Below are 22,541 nucleotides of genomic sequence, written 5' to 3'. Positions count from 1 at the left end.
GATGAACTAATTTGTCACTTCATATTGGTTATTTTAAAGGAAGAACTCAGTACAGTTGTATACTATTCCTTACCTTGGAGTTAAATTATTAAACAATTTAACAGGTTAAAAACATTTGTGTAAATTTATTTGAATAATCTAAAACATTGACATGCTTTTTTTTCCCCGTTAGGGCTCAGCTGATCCTTTAAATAGTGCTTTCCATTTGACCTACAACATGGTTTTGAACTTACTACGTGTAGAAGAAATCAATCCTGAGTACATGTTGGAAAAATCCTTCTACCAGTTTCAGCATTATAGAGCAATTCCAGCAGTAGTAGAGAGTAAGTATAAAATTACCATAACAGAGCCTTATTTAGCTAAGAGACTAAAAAGCAAAATTACTGCATTATTGGCTGCTTTGGCCATTTTTTTTCTGGTAAGTCATAAAGGTCCTTACATAAAGTAAAGTAACAACTGGGGCCTGGTCATTGTAACCAATTAGAACATTTTAAAGTTAAAGTAAGAAAACCCTGTTCTAACCCACCTTTCTGTAGTTGATTCAAATTTAGTATAATTTATTGTTGTAGACATAGCATAGTAAGTTACATTCATGAATAATGATATAATAAAAAGCATGGTGTATTAAAATTTGACCTGTAAGAAGCATGTATATATTAGTCTTGCCCTTTTACTCTTTCTCATTATAAAAGAGTGCCATAGCATAAATTTATGAATGATTAAGGAAATACAGTACTTTAACTTGGATTTGAGGTCTTTTAGAATTTCTCACTCCTAATATTAAGATAATGCTTCCTAAAGCCCAGAAAACAGGTGTTCTGTGGTAACTACATTCAAGTAGACTTGATTCTTATCTTAGAGGAGATTGTGGCTGATCATCATAGAGAGCTGATTAAAATCTAAAATAGAGGCCAAGATTGAAAATACTTGGGTACATCTTATAAAAATAATGTTTAGTCATTGAAAAAAAGAAATACACCAGAAAATTCTGCAAAAAAATACAGAAGAAAGTTAAAATTATTTGTACTCTCACATAGAGACAGCCACACAACCACTGTTAACACTTTATAGTACCTCCATCATTTTTTTCTTTTATGTCTGCCTAATTTTAAAGGCAAAATCAAATATGCAGATTCTGTAATAGTATAATGATAGTACTTGTAATTGGTGTTATTTGTTAATTATTTCCCCTGTGCCTAGCTTTGTGTTAAATACTTTACATTCACTAGGTCACTGATTCTGGCTTTTTAAAATTTCAGTGTTCTTGAAAAGTATGACTTTTAATGACTGTAATATTTCCATTTTAGAAATGTACTATGATTTATTTAACGGTAAATGCAATTTGAGATATCTATCATGAGAGAATACGGCACTTCCACTCATTTTTATGTAGCCAAAAGTATATGAAATATAACAATACATCTTTAAAAAAGGGGAAAAGGGTTAACATCCTGGTGAGTTAATTTTTTTTTAACACAGATGATAGATCATAATTACTTCCTCTTTCCTTAATTTCTCAGGTCTCAATTAAGAGAGGCTTCTTCATTACAAGCTATAAAGCTGGAAGGAGCTTTGGCATCATTTTACAGATTTTTTAAAAGGCCTAGAGAAGTCAGTATCTAAGGTTATACATTGGATTAATGGCAGAATTACGATTGGAATCTTGTCTACGGCTCCTATGCTAGTAGACAGAGTTTATGGGCATATCTTGCATGGTGTTTCCTGAGATAACTGAGGCTTTTCTGTGGTGCTACACGGCAGTGAAACCAACTTGTATTGAGGTTCCTTTACTCTTTGATTGGGGAACAACAGATACTACCCTTAAATTTGGAGAAAAGCAGGCAGCATCTAAACATCTGGAGTGCTATATAGCTGTACTTAGAGTCCTGGATACAAAACATACGTGACTTCTTAGAAAACGGCTCTTAGACTTTTGGTTTATTAGGTAAGTGGCCGTAGCACAGAAGTGATTGGAATGGAGGATCGGGGCAAATTTAAGCATCCAAGCAGATGTCTTTATCATTTCTCAGTAAACTCCTGACAGTGCTTAGTGTTCCACTGATTCCTGCAAACAGAGTTACTTTGTAACTTAACTTTAGGTGGGGTAGCAGGATTTGCATTTCTGTGTATCGTTGTCCTTCTCATACAACTTAATTGACTTTATCAAATATTTTATTGTTTTTAATTGTTTCTTTCTCTGATAATGTTTATTGCCATAATATATGCTATTAAGAATAGGCTTCTGGTGTTTAATGAATGGAATACAGTTCCTGTAAGAAGTCATGCAGTTCATTTAAAAATAACCAGGACAATGCAGTACGCCTAACACAGGGCGAAAGACCAGAAGTTTGAGGGAGCAGTCTGTGAAAAGGTTAAAGATGACAATAAAAATAATTAAAATGCCGGGTGGCTGGATGGCTCAGTTGGTTAGAGCGCGAGCTCTTAACAACAGGGTTGCCAGTTCGATTCCCACATGGGCCAGTGAGCTGCGCCCTCCACAACTAGATTGAAGACAACGAGCTGCCGCTGAGCTGCTGGAGGGGCAGCTGGATGGCTCAGTTGATTAGAGCCCGAGCTCTCAACAACAAGGTTGCTGGTTCAATTCCCGCAAAGGATGGTAGGCTGTGCCCCTTGCAACTAAAGATTGAAAACAGCAACTGGACTTGGAGCTGAGCTGTGCCCTCCACAACTAGATTGAAGGACAGCGACTTGACTTAGAGCTGATGGGTCCTGGAGAAACACAGTTCCCCAATATTCACCAATTTAAAAAAAATAATAATAAGTAGTAATATCCTTGTTGAGTGCTTATGTACTGTAGTGTTAACTCTGTACTTTCCATATCTTTGTCAATCTCTAACTATAGCCTTGTGGGATATGGGTGCTATTGTTATCCTTATTTTGTGGGTAAAGAAACTGAAGCACACAGGTTAAATAGAGCAGTTTGATCAGTAGAATAGAATTGGTCCAGAAATAAACCCATGCATCTGTGATCAGTTGATTTTCAACAAATACTGCTGGGACAACAGGATAGCCAATTGGAAAAGAATTAAGTTGGACCCTTATATTACACTATATACAATAGCTGAAATTGGATGAAAGTCCTAAATATAAGAGTTGAAACCACAAGAGTCTTTGAAGAAAACATAGGTGTAAATGTTCATAACCTTGGATTTAGCAGTTGTTTCCTAGATGAGACACCAAAAGCACAAGCAACAAAAGAAAATAAATAAATTGGATTTCATCAAAATTAAAAACTTTTATACTTCAGTAGACTCCAACAAAGTGGAAGAAAACTCATAGAAGCGACGAAAGTATAAATCACATTTGATGAGGATCTAGTATCCAGAATATAACTCACCAACAAAAAGACAATCTAATTTTTAAATGGGCAAATGATTTGAATAGCCATTTCCCCAAAGAAGATAAGCAGCTTGCCAGGAAGCACATGAAAACATGATCAAGATCGTTAGTTATTAGGGAAATGCGAATCATAACCACACTGAGATATTCACACTTATTAGGATGGGTATTTTTTGAAAAGATAATTAACAAAATGGTGTGGTCATGTGGAAAATAGTTTAGCACTTCCTCAGCAAATGAAATACAGAATTACCATAAGACCCAACAATTTTACTTCAGTATGTATAATCAAAAGAATTGGAAATATGTTCAAACAAAATTTGTGTATCAATGTTCACAGTAGCACTATTTACAGTAGCCAAAAGGTAGAAATAATCTAAATGTGCATCAACTGGTAAACGGATAAACAAAATGGTATATACCCTATGGTGGAATATTATTCAGCCATAGAAAGGAATGAAGTACTGATACAGGCCACAACATGGATGAACCTGGAAAACATGCTAAACAAAATAAACCAAGCACAAGTCTACATATTGTGTGATTTCATACATATGAAATATCTAGAATTGGTAAATCCATGCAGACAGAAAGGTTGCCAGGGGCTGGGGGAAGAAGGGAATGAGAAGTGTTTGCTTAATGGGTATGGAGTTTCCTTTTGGAGTAGTGAAAGTAGTAGATGGTGGTAATGGTTGCATACGGTGTGAATGTTACTAAATGTCATTATTGATGAATTTTATGTGTATTTTACCCAGTAAAAATAGTGTTTGTTTACAATGGGATGGATGCATAATGGAATGAGTGAGGAAGGGAGGTCAGCACTGGATTCAAGAATTTGAGCAGGGAATGGCATCATAGATGGTTAGATTAACTAATAGAACAATTGCTAAAAGAGGCTACTAGTTTGGCTACTGAGTAGAGAGATAAATGTGATTGACTTGCCACTCCTCAGTTTTAGAGAGCTAGTCTCGGTGCTGGTCGAAGCCTGATGACATTAGCGAACTGAATTTTTTGTTGAGTTAGTGGCACTTAGGTCAAAAATAGTGCTGACTAGTAGAAGTTTCTGCAATAGTAGAAATGTCCTGTGTGCTATTCAAGTACAGAAGTCAGTAGCCATATGTGGCTATTGAACACTTGAAATGGTGCTAGTACAATTGAGGAACTAAATATTAATTTCAATTAAATTTATCCACACATCGCTAGAGTCTACTGACTATTATACTGGAAAGAGCTGACATAGAACACTTCTCACATCACAAAGTTTTATAGGACAGTGCTGTGTTGAACGGTGTAAGCCTAGAATTCCCAGAGATAACCCCATCCCCCTATCCATAGGGGAGAATTCATTTATCGGGTATAATCACTGCCAATTAAGACTCACTTTGAGGATTCACAGTCGTGTACTGAGTTGGGGAACTGTAGGAAGAAATAGAGAAGGTGAACTTAATGGAGAAAGGAAAAATGAAACATGCTTTATGGTCATTTCTGAAGCTTTTCCTCAAAACGTCTACTAATCAATGCAAACTGCCTTTGCTCCCTACAATTATAATTGGGGAAAATATGTATTTTCAGTATTATTTGCATGAAGTTAATAATTTTTTTGATATTGTACATGTGTTTTTTTTACAGAGGTAAAGAACTCAGAACAACAGTATAATAAGATAGTAATACCAAATGAAGAAAGTGTAGTCATCTATTATAAGATTAGACAGCAGCTTGCCAAACTGGGTAAAGAAATTGAAGAATATATTCACAAACCAAAATATTGCTTACCATTTCTACAACCAGGTCGTTTGGTAAAGGTATGTTATTTTTTTATAAAGTATTTTGATATTTTCATATTTAATATATTTTAGATAAAGATTCTGCTTTTTGTCTTATCCTGGTAAAATGCTTCCTGCTATTGTAGTTGATCTCTATTAATTGTTTTCCTGGTTTCACATGGCACTGATTAAGTGGGGATCATGTGAAGTCGTTTTAATCTCTGATTTTCATTTGGGGGGATATAAATTGAAGTAGAAAGTTTTGGAATTAACATATAAAACATTTCCAATTGTAAAATTAAAAAGTGAAGGTTGTTTTATTTTAAAATAAGGCAGTTTTAAGTCTAGGATGAATTCATTAGCTGTAATACGTGAAAGACTTCAGCTAGTCTCAGAACAAATAACACCATATCATTTTTAACAGTTGTTTGCCAATTGAGAGACTCCTGTTATTGCTGTTCTAGATATCCATGAAATTTGGCAGTGATTTTTTTTTTCTGTAGGGTTAATATCTTTTTCCTTAAGTTTAACAGTGATCTTTCAAAAAATGCTTTACCAGGAAAACTCAGTTTTATTAGCCTATAATATGGGAATGAAAGTCTAAAATTGCTACATAAATGTTTCTTGTTTACATGCTTTACTTTCTTTTCAGGTAAAGAATGAAGGAGATGATTTTGGCTGGGGAGTAGTGGTGAATTTCTCAAAAAAGTCAAATGTTAAGGTATACCATTGTCCTTAAAGTAGAATTTTATTTCAATTGATAGTGAAATGTTTTTTCAGACTCATGAAATTGATCAAAGTAGAAATAGCATTACCTTAAGAAAAGATGTAATAAATTCTGTCATAAGGAATTAATTTTTTAAATAATCTTAAATTTTATTTTTAAAGTGCTATGGTTATTTTCCTAACAACACCAGATTTTAATTTCATGACAGTTAGCATTTCTTCTCTGAGTTCATCAGTGTTTTTTATAACTTTACTCCTTAAATTGAATATTAGAACAAATCAACTTCTGACACTGAAAATTATGATTTTGATTTAGATATAAGAAACTTGAAAATAAATTAGGAGAACTGGTCAGTTTTACTTATTTTCTCTAAATGAAGGCAATAATGAAGTTGCTTTTGGTCATTATATAAATATTTTGAAAAGATTACTTATCTGTAAAATTAAGGATGATTTTGTTAATTTGTTAGGAGAGTGATTATCTTGAAACTAAATCACCCATCCTGTCTATTGTATTTTCTTTAGCTTCAATAGGCACCAGCCTGTTATCTGCAAATATTTTGTATTTCCATGCATACTTTTTCTTATGTTTAAAATGAAAAGTGTGCACAAGGTGATATCTATGCTCTTTTAAGGTTAACCATTTTATGATTAACTTCTTTGTCCCATTTATGTATAGAAGCAATTAAGAATTAAGCTTTGGGAATGAAAGTTGGTCTTGAAATTTGTAAATGAACTTTGAGATACCAAAGCCATTTGTTGTGGAGAAACAATTAAATTCATAGGTTAGTAATAGGTATTTTGATTAACGATCAATGATTAATCCCACTAAAGAGCTTCTTAAGGATATTCAGTTTATTATTACCATTTTGCTAAATTATGTTGATTAGTAATTATTCATTTGGAGGATTTTTTTTTGAAGTATTGTCACAACTTTAATAAGCGTTCATTGACCACAGATATAAAATCCCTGTGGTCACATATTTGGTGATTAGTATCAAGCAAAATGCATTTGGAGCACAGAGGAGAGAAAAATTATGTCAAAGCATTAGAAATGACTTCTGAGAAAGAAAATTTTAAATTTTAAACGTAACCTTTCTGTTGTGCCACCTTCAACCATGAGAAAACTATCAAATGCTTACCTGCCTCCTCCCAGCCCACCCCCACATATGCATTATTCTTTTTAGGAGGAATTATTACCATGTTTCCCAGAAAATAAGACCTAGCCAGACAATCATCTCTAATGCATCTTTTGGAACAAAAATTAATATAAGACCCTGTCTTATTACTTCTATGATTGTTGTATCTTACAGAAGGAGAATATTAAATTTACAAATAAAATCTACAAAATTTAATTTAAACCCAGCAACAGTTTCATATTATCTAAATACATCAAAGGTCATTTTTGTCCAAATACTCACTTGTTCCCTAATACTTTGGAGTTAATTCATTCGTCAAATGGTGGAATGCGTCTTAACTCAAAGGAATTTTTCCTCTGGAAAGCTAAATATGGTGGTCACTGATTCTCCTTACAGTCATTGGCCCCGTGGAAAAGTCGACAACTGGTAGTAACTATTTACTTTGCACGTGGTTTATAAAATTAATTTTATTGGACTAATCTTTACATATGTATAATCTTCACTACAGACTTAATTGAAAATGCTATCCAGGTTTGCTTTGTGTCTATATTAAGCCTGAGAATGTTTTGAAACTTCTTTCAAAATAAGCATATTTTGAAAAAAAAAAAAAAAGTATGCTGAGAAACAACTAGTTTTCCTTCTGAATTGAAAAATGGAGGTTAATGCTTTTTTTAAGGAAATTATGATTGTATTTTGGTTGTATTTGGAAATACATTTTACTGTTAAGCAATTGGTAGTTTATTGCAGAAATAAATTTTAGATAAGGATGTGTTGTCATTTCTTTGACAAATGAAGTTTTTCATTTTTGAATAGAAACTGCGAAGGGTGGGGACCAGTCACTTATTTACCATTTGTCCCCCTCAATCAAAATAACTCATCTATTTTATATAAAAGAGATAATTCAAATATTGAATTAAAAAGTAAAGAGGAAATCTTTACTAAAGAAAAAATGTATTTTATTACTATTTGAAAGACACCGTTCTCAAGTAAATTATTGTGTAGATATGGTTAGTCAGACCTTGAGGATCATGTTTTTATTAGAGAATATTTAATAAAATGATATGAAACCACATTATAAAGGTGTCTGTATTAAGCAATAATATACTTTCAATATTTTCTTATGTTGTTTAATTAGGTTGATTTGAAGATACAGATTTAATTTTGATACTGATTATTTAGTTTCTTTTTCTAATTCTGGTATAATATCTAGTAAAATTATAAACTAATCATTAGAAATTTAAAGTGGCATTTTACGTCACAGTTGACAGTGATCATACTATTTGAATTCATAAGTACCAAGTGATTTCTCTCTTTTCTCATCCAGTGGAGCATTTTGAAGGATGAAGAGAGAGCGCCTTCATTTCATGAAATGAACATTTTACTGCATATATGTGCTAGTCGTTGTCGTAAAGCGAGAGCATCATCGCTTTACACATGGAACTTAAAATTTTTTTTAAGAATTTTTTTTAAGAATTAATAAACTTTCATCTTTCCTTTTTTTTCCTAGCCTAATTCTGGTGAACTGGATCCTTTATATGTAGTAGAAGTACTTCTGCGTTGTAGCAAAGAAAGCTTAAAAAATTCAGCTACTGAGGCTGCAAAGCCAGCTAAACCTGATGAGAAAGGAGAGATGCAGGTTTGCACTTCATTTTTCATATTTATGTTTCAGATATTTTGTGAATTATTTATAATCACTAAATTTCCTGAATGTGATTATAATGAACAATCGTCTTGATTTCTAAATTGAGAGTTTTCAAGGTATTTTAAGATATGTTAAAGCCAATAAAATATCAGTAGGATGGTTAGTGAGATTTAAGCTCTTTTTTTTTTTAATCAAATTGTGGTTAATCATGACAAAGTGAAAGATAAAAGGAATTTAATAATTTAAATTTTCACATGTAGCTGGATTTTACTTGCATTATAAAGATGTTTTGTTATTTTTTTATGATCAAATAATTTTACAGTTGTAGTCCACCCATGCTGTTTATTACATTCCTATGAAAATTTCCATGTCCTTTTACTTAAATGAAAAACATTGTTTGCCACATGAGATCTCATATTTCTCTGGTGTAAAAAGTCTCTTATTTTAAAATAATTATAGGCAAAACTTTATTGTAGAGATTCCAAGTATCTGTTTGAAAGCTATTATCACTGGAATTTTGTTATTTGGAACATTGCTTTAAATATGTGGAGTATTGGTTTGGTCTGTTAGGAGGTATTGTAACGATATTTGTTACAATAAGCTTTGGTTTATAGAAAGTAAAATCTGGCATTGCAGCATCATAGGCTGCTTCTTTGAATCAGTGAAATGACTATGAGATTTAGAGTGGGCAGTATTTAAGAAGACTGTTCATTATTAAACATTTTAAAAGAATGATTTAGAATTATTATTGTTCTGAAGACCAGCCTCTGTTCCTCAGTCTTCTAATTTTGTCTCCTCCAGATTCCACCACCGATGAACCTTACATGATTTTCCCCCCCTAATATGTATTTTACTGATTGACTGCTTAACTATAAATGAGGCTAAAATTCCCATAATTTGTCTTATATGCATTGTACCCAAAGGGACCTTTGAAGTTACTGCAACTTGGGATGGCAAATATTTGGTACACATCCCAACATTCTCCTTTCATGTTAGACGTTGATGATAAGTCATGGTGATAAATCTTTCACGCTCAGAGCTTTAACTCTTTTTCCAAGAAAATGATCTAATGACTAATTCATTGGAGTTACTGCTTTAGGTGAAACCTGTGTGTGGTCTGTGTTCGAGGCCCAAATTTTCATAAGTCTAGCAGGTATGTCTGTTTAATTTAAAGATACTGAGAAGCTTTGCAGTATATATAGTAAGTCCTCACTTAATGTTGTTGATAGGTTCTGCGACTTTAAGTGAAATGAAGTATAACAAAACCAATTTTACCATAGGCTAATTGATGTAAATAAGAGTTAAATTCCTACAGCACCTAATCAATGTTATAATGAAACGATGTTGAATGAAACGACATTTTTGAGGACCTGCTGTACTTAATAATCATGACTTGGTCCAGTTTAATAGATGGCCTCTATAAGGAAGCTTTTACTGGACTGTGCGAAAACTGTCTTTTTTCCTGTTCCGATGATATTTTTTTCTTAAGTGTAATTGACATATAGCAGTTCTATAATACTTTTTTTATTGAGTTTACTTTAGTGTACGCTGCTAAGGAAATTAAGCGGGAAATGTGTTAGCGTGAATTATATGTATAGACTCTGACTTCAAAAGGGGCTTACAACTTATGGCGGTAGCATTTTGTGCTCAAGGACCTAGGTGAACATCAAAGATGAATCCTCTGACTGAGGGTAGAGTGTGTGGTGGGGGAGGGAATTAGTAAAGAAGGCTTTATAAAAGAAATAGTGAGAAATTGGACAAACTTACAGGAATATTAGAAGTTTTTTCAGACAAGAATTGCATTCCCAGCTGTGGAAGCAACGTGTAGAACATGAAACCTCCCTCTTTAAAAAGAATTCTTAAGTTGTTTTGTTCTGTATGGTTGAGTGACAAAGGCATAAAAAAAAAAAAAAAAAAAAAAAACACCAGAGGACTATACCTTAAGAAATGGAATATGTATATAATATTATTTGCTTTTGTAAGTTACTATCTTCTGTGGATTCCTGGACATAGGGAAATAGTTCCATAGGTTGTTTATAAGGAAATTTCATCTCTCAACTTCAGTGATTGTGTAGCACTCTTAAGGGTAGGTTTGAACCAGACTTTCTTTGCATGAGATATGAGGAGAAAGTGGTATTTCCACAGTCATCTTTCCTTTTTGTGTATGTGTGAGACACCAAATTTAGCTTTTTGTCAGCTTTTGTACAAGACTACTTTCTAAAGTGACTTTTCCTTTACCTATGAGATGAATACTCTTAATTTTCCAGAAAAATAAAATGGCTTAGAATATAGCCAGTTTGGGATTACAGATGATTAGTAGAGGTTAACACTTTTCTACTATGTTCTAAAGATTGCTTGCAGTTTTGTCACTGTTGCGTTGCCAGCCTCAAGTGTGTCTGATCCCTGCCCTTTTTTTTTTTAAGTGTGTTTTTCCAGGACCCATCAGCTCCAAGTCAAGTAGTTGTTTTCAGTCTATTTGTGGAGGGCGCAGCTCACAGTGCCCCATGTGGTGATCAAACCAGCAACCTTGGTATTATGAGCACCGCGCTCTAACCAACTGAGCTAACCTGCAGGCCTGATCCCTGCCCTTTATCACAGCCACTTCAGAACAGTTAAATGAGACTCAGTGTCAGGAAGTGAAGACCATAATTTTAGGGTCTAGATAAGTGACTTATGTTTTGTTTTTGTAGGCAAAAAACTCACTAGAATCATTCTGTATTAGATAAAATTATCTATAAAGGGACATGGAATAGAAGACTACAGATCACAATTATACATTTATGATATATAACTACTTGAGAATCAAGATACACCCTTTAATAGTTGTGATGGAATGAAACATAACAGTTTTGTCACTTTTGAAGTTTGTGTTATAAGTACTATTATAAATTGAAATCAGATACTTTTTGGATAAACTTTGAACCAATCGCTGATTTAAACTCTTATTAAGTCTCACCTTGCTCAGAGAGAGTTTTTGTTAAGTGCTATTTTTCCTTGTGTATGGACCATACTTTGTTTTATTATGTGTCTTGTAATTTTTTTGTTGAAACCGCACATTCTAAATTATATAATTTGGCAGCTCTGGAAATCAAATTTCCCTCTTTTCCCCCAGAGTTTATTATAGTAGCTATTTGTTACAGTTTGTTTGGTTGTTTGTTTAATAGACTTTTCTCAGTTATTAAGTCTATATGTTTTGTTTTGCATGGCCACTGAAGTCTGCTTGGTTAGCTTGGTGTTCATAATAAATAGACTTCCTTAAATGCCTAGGACCCATTAAGTCTACCAGACTCTTCATGCGTATTGCAACATAACTTTAACATCCAGCCATATCGTTGACAACACTGCCTTAGCCTTCATTTCCTGTGTGTACAGTTTCAAGGTCAGCCAGAGGTAACAGTTTAGAGTCTTCTCAGTTCTTTCTTGAGGATGAACACATACAGGTAGGTTCCTAGGAATGTGTCTGAATCTTGCAAATCTCCCTTTGGACATTTTACTCCCCAGCCTACGTTTTGTTATACTTCATTTCACTTAAAGTCGCAGAACCTATCAACAACATTAAGTGAGGACTTACTATATATACTGCAAAGCTTCTCAGTATCTTTAAATTAAACAGACATACCTGCTAGACTTATGAAAATTTGGGCCTCGAACACAGACCACACACAGGTTTCACCTAAAGCGGTAACTCCAATGAATTAGTCATTAGATCATTTTCTTGGAAAAAGAGTTAAAGCTCTGAGCGTGAAAGATTTATCACCATGACTTATCATCAACGTCTAACATGAAAGGAGAATGTTGGGATGTGTACCAAATATTTGCCATCCCAAGTTGCAGTAACTTCAAAGGTCCCTTTGGGTACAATGCATATAAGACAAATTATGGGAATTTTAGCCTCATTTATAGTTAAGCAGTCAATCAGTAAAATAAATATTAGGTGGGGAGAATCATGTAAGTTTCATCGGTGGTGGAATCTGGAGGAGACAAAATTAGAAGACTGAGGAACAGAGGCTGGTCTTCAGAACAATAATAATTCTAAATCATTCTTTTAAAATGTTTAATAATGAACAGTCTTCTTAAATACTGCCCACTCTAAATCTCATAGTCATTTCACTGATTCAAAGAAGCAGCCTATGATGCTGCAATGCCAGATTTTACTTTCTATAAACCAAAGCTTATTGTAACAAATATCGTTACAATACCTCCTAACAGACCAAACCAATACTACATATATTTAAAGCAATGTTTCAAATAACAAAATTCCAGTGATAATAGCTTTCAAACAGATACTTGGAATCTCTACAATAAAGTTTTACCTATAATTATAACATAAGCTTTTTGTTTAACCTGTTGTTTGACCTCACTGTTATTCATTGTCTTGGGAAGCCATGATGTTAAATAGTTACCTCTTATTTTTAACAAAGTCCCCAGGGAAAAGGTCATTTGCCCTTGCAAGCACTGAGTTAGGTCAAATAAAGACAGCCATGTTGATGGAATCTTCTAGGGAACCACCAGACAGGTGAAATAATGACAGTTCTCTGGGAATGGGGCTTTGAAGTAGTTCCAACTATGTTTTGTCCTTTCCAGTGAGTGCCAATCAGATTTTCACTGTGATTTCAGGCTGTAGGGTTTCAAGGCTACTAGGGAAGAGGGGAGTAAAGAAGGGAGTAGGGTAAATTAAGATACCACAAAGCTTTCTATTCTTACTGAAAGTCAGCTCTTTTTTCTTGGTTAAATCCTCCTTGGATTGATGTAAACCTTTGGTTGATTTCCAGTTTTGGAGAGAAAATTAGATCAAGGCTCTAATCAATTTTTTAAAATCTGAAATTTAATAAAAAAACACATTGGTTTAAATAACTTTCCTTGACTTGGTTAAAATTCAGTGGGTTCAGAAACATCTTTTGTTTGGATAAAAAATTTAAAAATCATTTTGTTTTAGCTAATAGTCTTGTGAAATTGCATGTATTGACTTAAAACTTACTGACTTCTCATATTATCTACCTTATTTGCTTACTTAAAAGGGGAAATTGATTTATGGCAAACTTGCAAAGATTCAAAAGGTCTATGTAAAAATACTTCCTAGTATTGCTATTCTAACAAGTTTCCAAAAACTAATCACATGATTATTTGGCTTCATATAGGCCAATGTTGCATCATGATAAACCTGCATTCTAAATTACTTTATAAATGTTATTAGGTTTAAAAAGTTGAATAAACTGTGCTATGCAAATATTACATGTTTTCAAACCCCTTGGAATGTAGAGATTTATTATTTCATAGCACCTATTCAGTTGCTTTTTAAGCATTGAGCTTATTTACAAAACTTAAGTCTTAGGATCTCTGTTCTGTACCTAAGGAGACATTTGTAGAAGGGTCTTTGTAATCTCTTTCCTGTCATAATTTCTTGGGTGGAGTTTATTATGGGAAGCAGCATTAGAAATTGGGTACTTTCTGTCTTCCTTCTGATTCAAGTCTTCACAGAATAGTGTTATTTCAAGGAAATTATCAAATACTTGTGCATAATGAATTCAACTACAATTACACAAAGCATATACTTGCTCTCTAAAGCCAAATGTCTTTTTTTGGCCATTTTTGATTATGTACATATACCTCAGTGCAGAAAAATTGTGCGTCTCTCCCTCTGGGTGTTAGCTACCTAGTACATTAGTGATTATTTTTTATGTCCTCTTTTAGTCTTCTCTCTCCAGCCAGACAGTGCACCTAGGATTTGTATATGTCACAAACTGGTGGTTCAAAAGCAAATTCAGCCACATAATGTCTTCTTTAAAAATGAATTTTACAGTTTGAAAATAAAAATAATAACAGTAAAGGATTATAACCAAATAAAAACAAAATAAGAATCCACAAGTCCAAACTGAGATAGATAGATAGATAGATAGATAGATAGATAGATAGATAGATAGATAGATAGAAGTAAGATGTTTACTTCTCTCTGCTGTTTAAAAAGTCACCATTGGGCAACTACCATAAGTAATTCACTCAGGCAAGAATAATTCGTGGATACTAAAAATAAAATAAGTGAGTTGAAAGTTTAACAAGGAATGGGAAATTTACGAAGTAAATAATGTACCCCACAAATTTTTTACTAATTGTAAAGGGCAAAGGAATAACTTTACTATCGAGAATGCTAACAGGTACCACTTTGATCAAGGGGTCAAAGTTACTGTCACCAGTAATGCTGCTCAATGGATGAAGAAGACTAAAATAAAATCACTTCTGCCAAAAATGCATAACCTGAAGCTGATTCCTCACCATTAGACAAACCATAATTGTGGGTCATTCTACAAAATAAGTAGCCTATTGTATTAAAAAATGCCAATGTCTTGAGAGTCACAGAAAAACTGAGGAACATTAAAGGAGAATAAAGAAATACTAAAACTACAACTAAAATCATTGTGTGATCCTAGTTTAGATCCGTGGAGTGGTGGCGGGAAAGAGGATGGTATAAAAGATATTATTGGGAAAATAGATGAAATTTTAATATGGACTATAAAATAGAGAATGTCATTGTATCAACATTAAATTTCCCTCTTAATACTGTGTGTGTGTGTGTGTGTGTGTGTGTATGTGTGTGTGTATGTGTGTGTTTGGAGAGAATGATAAAAGCAAATGGGTCAAAATGTAAATGATAAATCTGAATAAAGGTATATGGGAACTTGTTATCAAATTCTTGCAACTTTTCTGTAAATTTGAATTACATGAAAATGTCAATACCATAAAAGAACAAAAATGGTGGGGTGTATTCTAGATTAAAGAACAGTAAAGAGACCTGACAACTAAATGCAGTAAATGATAGTTGGCTGGATCCTGGATCCAAAAGAATATGATGAAGATAGAAAAAGAAGATGAAGAAGACAAAGGGGGGGGCAGGAGGAAGTAGTAGTAGTAGTGGTATTCTATAAAGGGTATTGTTGGGTCAGTTGGGGAAATTTGACTGTGGACTCTATTATACATTGTATTTAAATTTTTATGCTCATGTGGCTCTGCATGACAATGTGCTTATGCTTAAAATATACATGCAGAAGTATTTGCTGGTGAGGTGAAGTGGCATGTCTGCAAATTAATTTCAAATGCTTAAAAAAGGAGGAGGAGAAAGGAAAGCAAGAAAAAAGGAAAAAAACCCTAAATTCTTATTTAGAGAGAAAAAAGGTACATATTGCCAGCTGTTAACAGTTGGAAAAATCCAGTTGAGAAAGTAGCAATGGACAGTTTATTGTATTGTTTTTATTCAGTTGTTTTCCATTGGAAGGTTGTAGTTGTCCCCTTTAAACATTGCCACAGCCAGTTTTGCAGTCTCCATCTATCTCACTTATTAACACTCAAAACAAATATACCTTTCACATTTGAGTATCATCCCTGCTATTTTATCATTGGTATATGCAGATTTGTTGACACTTACATTTATTACATTAAATTACATTTTTAAAGGTGTTTAGAGACTATTTGAAAATATTTTGTACATGCGTTGTTTCATTGAATTTTCACAGTGGTTTAATGAAATAGATCTAATTTTATCCCCATTTCTAAAATGGGGAAACACTAAAGCTTAAAAAGGTTAGGTGACTTGCTGAAGCTCGCACAGTTAACTGAAAACTGAATGCAAACCCAGTCACTCTTGACTATAAAACCCACACTCAGAAATTCTACCATTTTTTCACTAAAAACCTATGAATATGTTTGTTATCAGCAAGCCAATGACAATTGCTTTTTCAGTGATTAGTCCAAAGGTGGCTGTAGAAGACCAATAAACTGATGAGCTTTGACCTATGAAAATGTTAACCTATCCTGTTTATAGAGGCCTTCTGAATTTAAAGGAAGTATATTTAAAGGAAGCAAAATGTCATATTTGATGGGGAGGGAAGGGTATTGTCAGGGGAAAGCATAGGAGAAAGTTTGAAGATAGGTGATCCTGAAGACCATGTCTAGTGGAATAGACTGTTTTCTCAACCTGAAACACTTTTTTTCCATCTCCCTTCCAGCCCATCCAGAGCTTACATGAACCTTGGTTGGTTGGTTGAACCTGAGGAGGAGTCTTTCCTTCCTCAGTAGTGCTAGTAGTGCTTTCAGGTATTCAAGAAGTGGCAAATACTGAGGAGGCAAAAATGAACAAAGTATGCATTCTGTCTGTATTGAGAGAAGTGTATTCTTATGTACCATGGATTTGCCTATTATTTAGAGGTTTGGATTAGTGTTTATTTTTGAGGTATAGTGTCTACTAAGATAAAAGTGTCCGCAATGATTATTTTCTACTTATTATACTTGTCACATATTGTAAATGCAGCTTCCTTTTAAATATTTAAACTAAATTAGGAAATGGTAGAATTTGAAAATGTGCAGTTTTAATTGTAATGTTGTTATAACTTTTTGTTGGTAGGTTGTTCCAGTGTTGGTGCATCTCCTGTCTGCCATCAGCAGTGTTAGGCTTTATATTCCAAAAGACCTTCGACCAGTGGACAATAGACAGAGTGTTTTAAAATCAATACAGGTAGATGTGCTAATTTTATCAAATATAAATTTTATGTACATATAAATAGGGTTTCTAATGAGACAACTGAAATGCTTTTAAATATATTACTTTCTTTCAGAAAATCTATAAACACAACCAATAGTGGCAATTTTTTAAAATAAAAATAGTGGCAGCAGATCTTCGTATAGATTGTTCTCTCTTTGAATCTACTAACAAAGTGAGTTGCTAAAAGAGGGGTCACAAAGAAAAACTGTCCACTATTAAATGCTAAATATGTTTTGTTTTATTTGTTATGAGTAAAAACAACTACAGACTGTATTAAAAGTTTTATGTATAAAATCATGTGCCAGGACTTTTAACCATTTTTAGTATAGTTAATAAATGGATGAAATAGTTCTATATTCGATTTTAAAAAATTGACTTTCTAGAAAATTTTATTTTCAAGTAGGAAAACAAAAAGGAACTTTAGTCAGTAAACATTTGAATTAGCATTTACTCTGCATTGGAAGCTCTATACTAGAATCTGAGAAAACAAAGATAAATGAACAGGATGCTTTCAGTGTAGAGTAAGAATTTTTAAGCTGTGGTTTATAGGTGATAGTTTTACAAAATTTTTATGTGGATAACCTTTTTTTTAAAAAATTACATATTTATCTATCTATCATCATCATCTATTTTAATTATGAACTGGCCAAATCCTATCTTTAAAGCCTATCTAAAACCCTGAAAGTCTTCCAGTGGGATACCAGCCTAATGTGAACTATCCCTTCTCTGAACGCATATGCTCATTGTATTTAACAGTTAAATCATGTTTTTTTTTTTAAATTAGCAATAGGGATCTGGACGCTTTAAAATATTTTCATCTTTCAACTCAGTTGTGCCTTCCTTAGGAATCAACTCCAAGGAAATAATCAGAAGGTTGATGTTTACTACAGAATGATGTATGATTACAAGTTTTAACAACCCAAATATATGATAAAGGATTTATCAATGAGCTGTGCCACATCCAGAACTATTAAATTCTAAATACTAGAATTTTTAGTAAATTATAATACATCCATATATCAGTAAACCATAGTACAATGATTTTAAAGGAGTTTTCAAAAACATGCAATGGGAAAAAGCACTTAAATTTAAGTGGAAAGACAAAAATATATACATGTAGCAGTCATTTTATTTTTGTCTGCATAGAAAAAAAACCCAAGAAAATACTGATTAAGTTTTAACTAATTTTGTCTATAAGATGAAAAATTAATTTTAAATATTTTATTTCAGGAAGTTCAGAAACGTTTTCCTGATGGTGTTCCCTTATTAGATCCTATTGATGATATGGGTATTCAAGATCAGGGGTTGAAAAAAGTCATCCAGAAAGTAGAGGCCTTTGAGCATCGAATGTATTCTCATCCACTTCACAATGATCCAAATTTGGAAACTGTGTATACGCTTTGTGAAAAAAAAGCACAGGTATGGCAGAAACTTACTTCTATTGTAGAATTCTATGTATTTCACTAAATAAATGAATGTATTTTTCATTTTCTTTTCCTGTGGTTCCATCAGCTAAAAAAGGAAACTAGCTATCTTTCAAGTAAACTATCGATTCTTAGCAAGACGACAATCATTTTACTGTAGTTTGGCATTTGATGAGGTTTTTTTTAACACTATTTTTTTATGAGATGTAATTCACATATCATAATATTCACCCTTTTAAAGCATACAATTCAGTGGGGGTTTTTTTTGTATATTCACAGCTATCTGCAACCATAACCACAACCTAATAACTCCAGAACGTTTTCATTTTCACCACCACCCTAAAAAAACTCATACCAATTAGCAGTCACTGCCCATTTCCCTACCCTGACAGTTACAAATCTACTTTCTGCCTCTATGGATTTGCCTGTTCTGGAGATTTCATAGAAAGTCATACAATACGTGGCCTTTTGTGTCAGCCTTCTTCCACTTAGCATAATGTCTTCAAGGTTCACTCATGTTGTATTATGAATTAGTACTTTACTCCTTTTTATGGCTGAAAAATACTCTATTGTATGCCATACCACATTTTGTGTAACTATTCGTCTGTTGATGGACATTTGGGGTTTTTCCACTTTTTGGCTATTATGAATAATGCTGCTATGAACAGTTGTGTCTAAGTTTTTGTGTGGATATATGTTTTCATTTCTCTTAGGTGGAATTGGGTAGAATTTCTGGGTTGTATAGAAACTGTTTAACTTTTTGAGAAACTGCCAAACTGTTTTCCAAAGTGGGTGCACCACTTTACAACTTTACATTCTCACCCACAATTTATGACAGTTCTAATTTCTCCATGTTCTCACCAGTACTTGTTATTGTCTATGTTTTTTGTTGTAGTAGTTCGGCTCTTTAGGGTAGTTAGCTGTAATCTCTAACCAGAAAAAGCATTCTTACAGCCATTCTGAATAACAAATTTAGAAAAAGCTTTTTGAAGTGAACACATTCCTTTCCACTATCTGTTTCAACTAGAATGTTTGGTACTATACAATGTCACTTGTTCCTTGAAGCTTATAACTCCTTGTTTGCTACTGTGCTTTTTCAACTTTTATCACATGCCACTTTTATCTCATTTGTCTTCCTTTCTCACAAACTAGATTTTAAGCTTCTTAGGGTCAGGTGTTTCATTTTAGCTTATTTGTACTCTCCCGTATCTCCCATAATGATCTGTCTTTATAAAGTAGATGCCTAGTATTTATTGAATAAATACATGAGTAGAAACTTCTTGACGTTACAGAGTAATGTGTTTAGTTCTACTTTTTACTCTCCCTTTCTAGATTTTTGTGAACTAACATAATGTGGCCCTGTGCCACGTGGGGCACAGCAGCTGTGTTCCTGGTGAACACGTTCACCATGCTCTGGCCCACCATGAAGGTACTTCTCAACATGAGGAAACCGGGACACAAAAAGCGTTAGTAACTTCCATAGGTATACTCAGTTGTGACCATGGCTTGCCATTTCTCACCAGGCCCATTGCAGCATCTCCCTCCCTGCTTCTAGTTGTTACTTCCTACATTACATAGCTATCAGAGAGTCACCGTGAACCATCCCACAACATGAGAACAGAGAGACTTGAGCTTGGTTCAGTGGTGATTGGAAAGCTTTCATGGAGGAGGTAGTTGGAAGCCACACAGAGGGGCATTATCTGAGCTACTCAAATATAACTGAAAAAGGCCCTAATGTCTGGCTGAGGGACTGGCTAAATAAACTTGTTATGCAGACTCTTCAGTACTTGGAAAAATGCTTGTGCAGGTGCATTAAATGAAAAAAAGTGGAGTCTAAAATTGATGTGAACTATGATTACAATGTAGCAAAAATAAAAACATGCACCAAAAAGACTAAGAGGAAAACCTTAAGTGGTTGTTTCTGGGCAGTGAGATTATAGTAGGGTCCCTTCCCCCCAGCTGTCTATAAGGTACTTATATTGAATTTTTAATGAAAGAAACCTATGAAGAGTTAACAATTTAGGGAAAAAAACAAGTCTCTTGATTGCCTAGTGAGTGCAGGATAAATTTCACATCCCTTAGCCCTGCCTAAGAAGCCTTCAAAATCTGACCACTCAACTGTCAACGTTTTAAGTACTCACACCTCTGACCCAGCTTTCCCACCTCTAGGAATTGAGACTGTAAAGTGAGGCAGTACAAACATGTTCTTGTAACATTGTTTGAAAAAACAATCTTAGTGTTTCATCAGTAGAGAATTAGATGTGTGAATGGTGCATATCACACAATGGAAATCAACATGGCCATTAAAAAGAACGAGGTAGACTCATATGTAGTCTTTAGAAAAGAAGTCCTAACATATTCAGTGGAAAAGGAAGCTGGTCTGTTTTGTGGGGGGAAGCCCCGATGCCTGTGTATCCATGCATTTACAGACATGGATGTCTGTGTTCTTTTAAAATGTTTAGAAAAACATCTAGAACAGCATCCAATAGAAATACAATGTAAGCCACATAGGTAATTTAAAATTCTTTAGTAGCTCCATTAAAAAGTGGAAAGAAACAGGTGAAATTAATTTTAATAATATTTTTGTTTAACTCAATATACCTAAAATATATTTCAATTAAAATTATTGAGGGAAAAAATCTTAAATAGTGAACTCTCTTCTCCTAGCTAGCAAGCTTTATATGCCTCCGTAATTAATACGGTCTTCTGCTGTCTTCATCTGAGCACTCTTTTTTTTTTTTTTTTTAAAGAATTTATTGGAGAAGGGGAACAGGACTTTATTGGGGAACGGTGTGTACTTCCAGGATTTTTTCCAAGTCAAGTTGTTGTCCTTTCAATCGTAGTTGTGGAGGGCACAGCTCAGCTCCAGGTCCAGTTGCCGTTGTTAGTTGCAAGGGGTGCTGCCCACCACCCCCTGCGGGACTCGAAGAGTCGAACTGGCAACCTTGTGGTTGAGAGCCCACTGGCCCATGTGGGAATCGAACCGGCAGCCTTCGGAGTTAGGAGAACGGAGCTCCAACCGCCTGAGCCACCGGGCCGGCCCCATCTGAGCACTCTTAAACTTTAGAAAAACAGTTTTTTTCTTATAGGCCTGATAAATCATGCTAGGTAGCATAGATTTGTTTTGCATAGAAAACATTGCTTCTTATCCTGAGAGCATTATGACAGTACACCTGTTCATAGAACTATAAGTAATCGCTAAGTGCTTGGATTCTAAAGTCTGATAGCCTGGATTTGAACCCCATCTTTATCACTCACTAACTCCGTGATCTTGACCAGTTTACTTAGCAGTCTCTCTCTGCTTCCGTTTTCTCATCTTTGTAAAATCCAGATTTAATATTAGTTACCTACCATATATGATTGCTATAAGAATTAAATGAAATAATGTAACACTGTAAATAGGGTACATAGTTGGCTATCAATAAATATGTTTCTGACTACCATCGGTGGCTTTCTAATTTTTACTCCAACTGAAGCTTAGTATATTGTCTGCAAAATTCCAGAGTCTTTGAATTTCAACTTCTCAATCCCTAAATTTTACTTCCTGTCAGTGTTTTTCTGAACTTCAGGTCTCCACTTCAGGATGCCAGTGTTTTCTTGCTATTGTGCTATCCTATTCTCATCACAGTTGAACAAATGTAATATTTACTTGATTAACTGAATTTTAAAACTCATCTATTCTAAAGGATGGCCTCAACATATATTTTTCTTTTCAGCTTTTATCTCTATCTATAGAATAAAGACCTATTCTCTTTGCTAAAGCCATTTCCAGCTTAAGTAGATTTGTGATACCATTTGAGGACAGAGAAGGAACACTTCAGGGCATCATAGGTAGTCAAGAGATAAGATTCATATACCCTCATCTTTCTTTCCCTGTTCCCTAAGCTACCCTGCGTGATTGTCAAATGAATACTGTATTGGAAGAGCCTATCTTAATTTACCACTGACTTTTTCTAC

At 33.9% G+C, this 22,541-nt stretch overlaps 1 protein-coding gene across 2 annotated transcripts in view; it reads left to right on the top strand.

Annotated features, from left to right (window-relative positions):
- MTREX (Mtr4 exosome RNA helicase) overlaps window positions 1–22,541 on the top strand; it is a 75,751-nt gene that overhangs the window by 34,749 nt on the left and 18,461 nt on the right. For both annotated transcript variants that reach the window (XM_081053733.1, XM_081053732.1), the window contains exons 16-21: window positions 173–323; window positions 4,990–5,162; window positions 5,776–5,844; window positions 8,496–8,624; window positions 17,023–17,133; window positions 18,391–18,579. In XM_081053733.1, coding sequence (XP_080909859.1) covers window positions 173–323; window positions 4,990–5,162; window positions 5,776–5,844; window positions 8,496–8,624; window positions 17,023–17,133; window positions 18,391–18,579 — 822 coding nt within the window. The remainder of the gene's footprint in view (window positions 1–172; window positions 324–4,989; window positions 5,163–5,775; window positions 5,845–8,495; window positions 8,625–17,022; window positions 17,134–18,390; window positions 18,580–22,541) is intronic.

This window comes from Rhinolophus hipposideros (genome assembly GCF_964194185.1).
Source record: "Rhinolophus hipposideros genome assembly, chromosome: 7".
NCBI lineage: Eukaryota > Metazoa > Chordata > Mammalia > Chiroptera > Rhinolophidae > Rhinolophus > Rhinolophus hipposideros.
The sequence above is the reverse complement of the archived record's forward strand: the minus strand, read 5'-3'. Positions and strand labels throughout refer to the sequence as shown.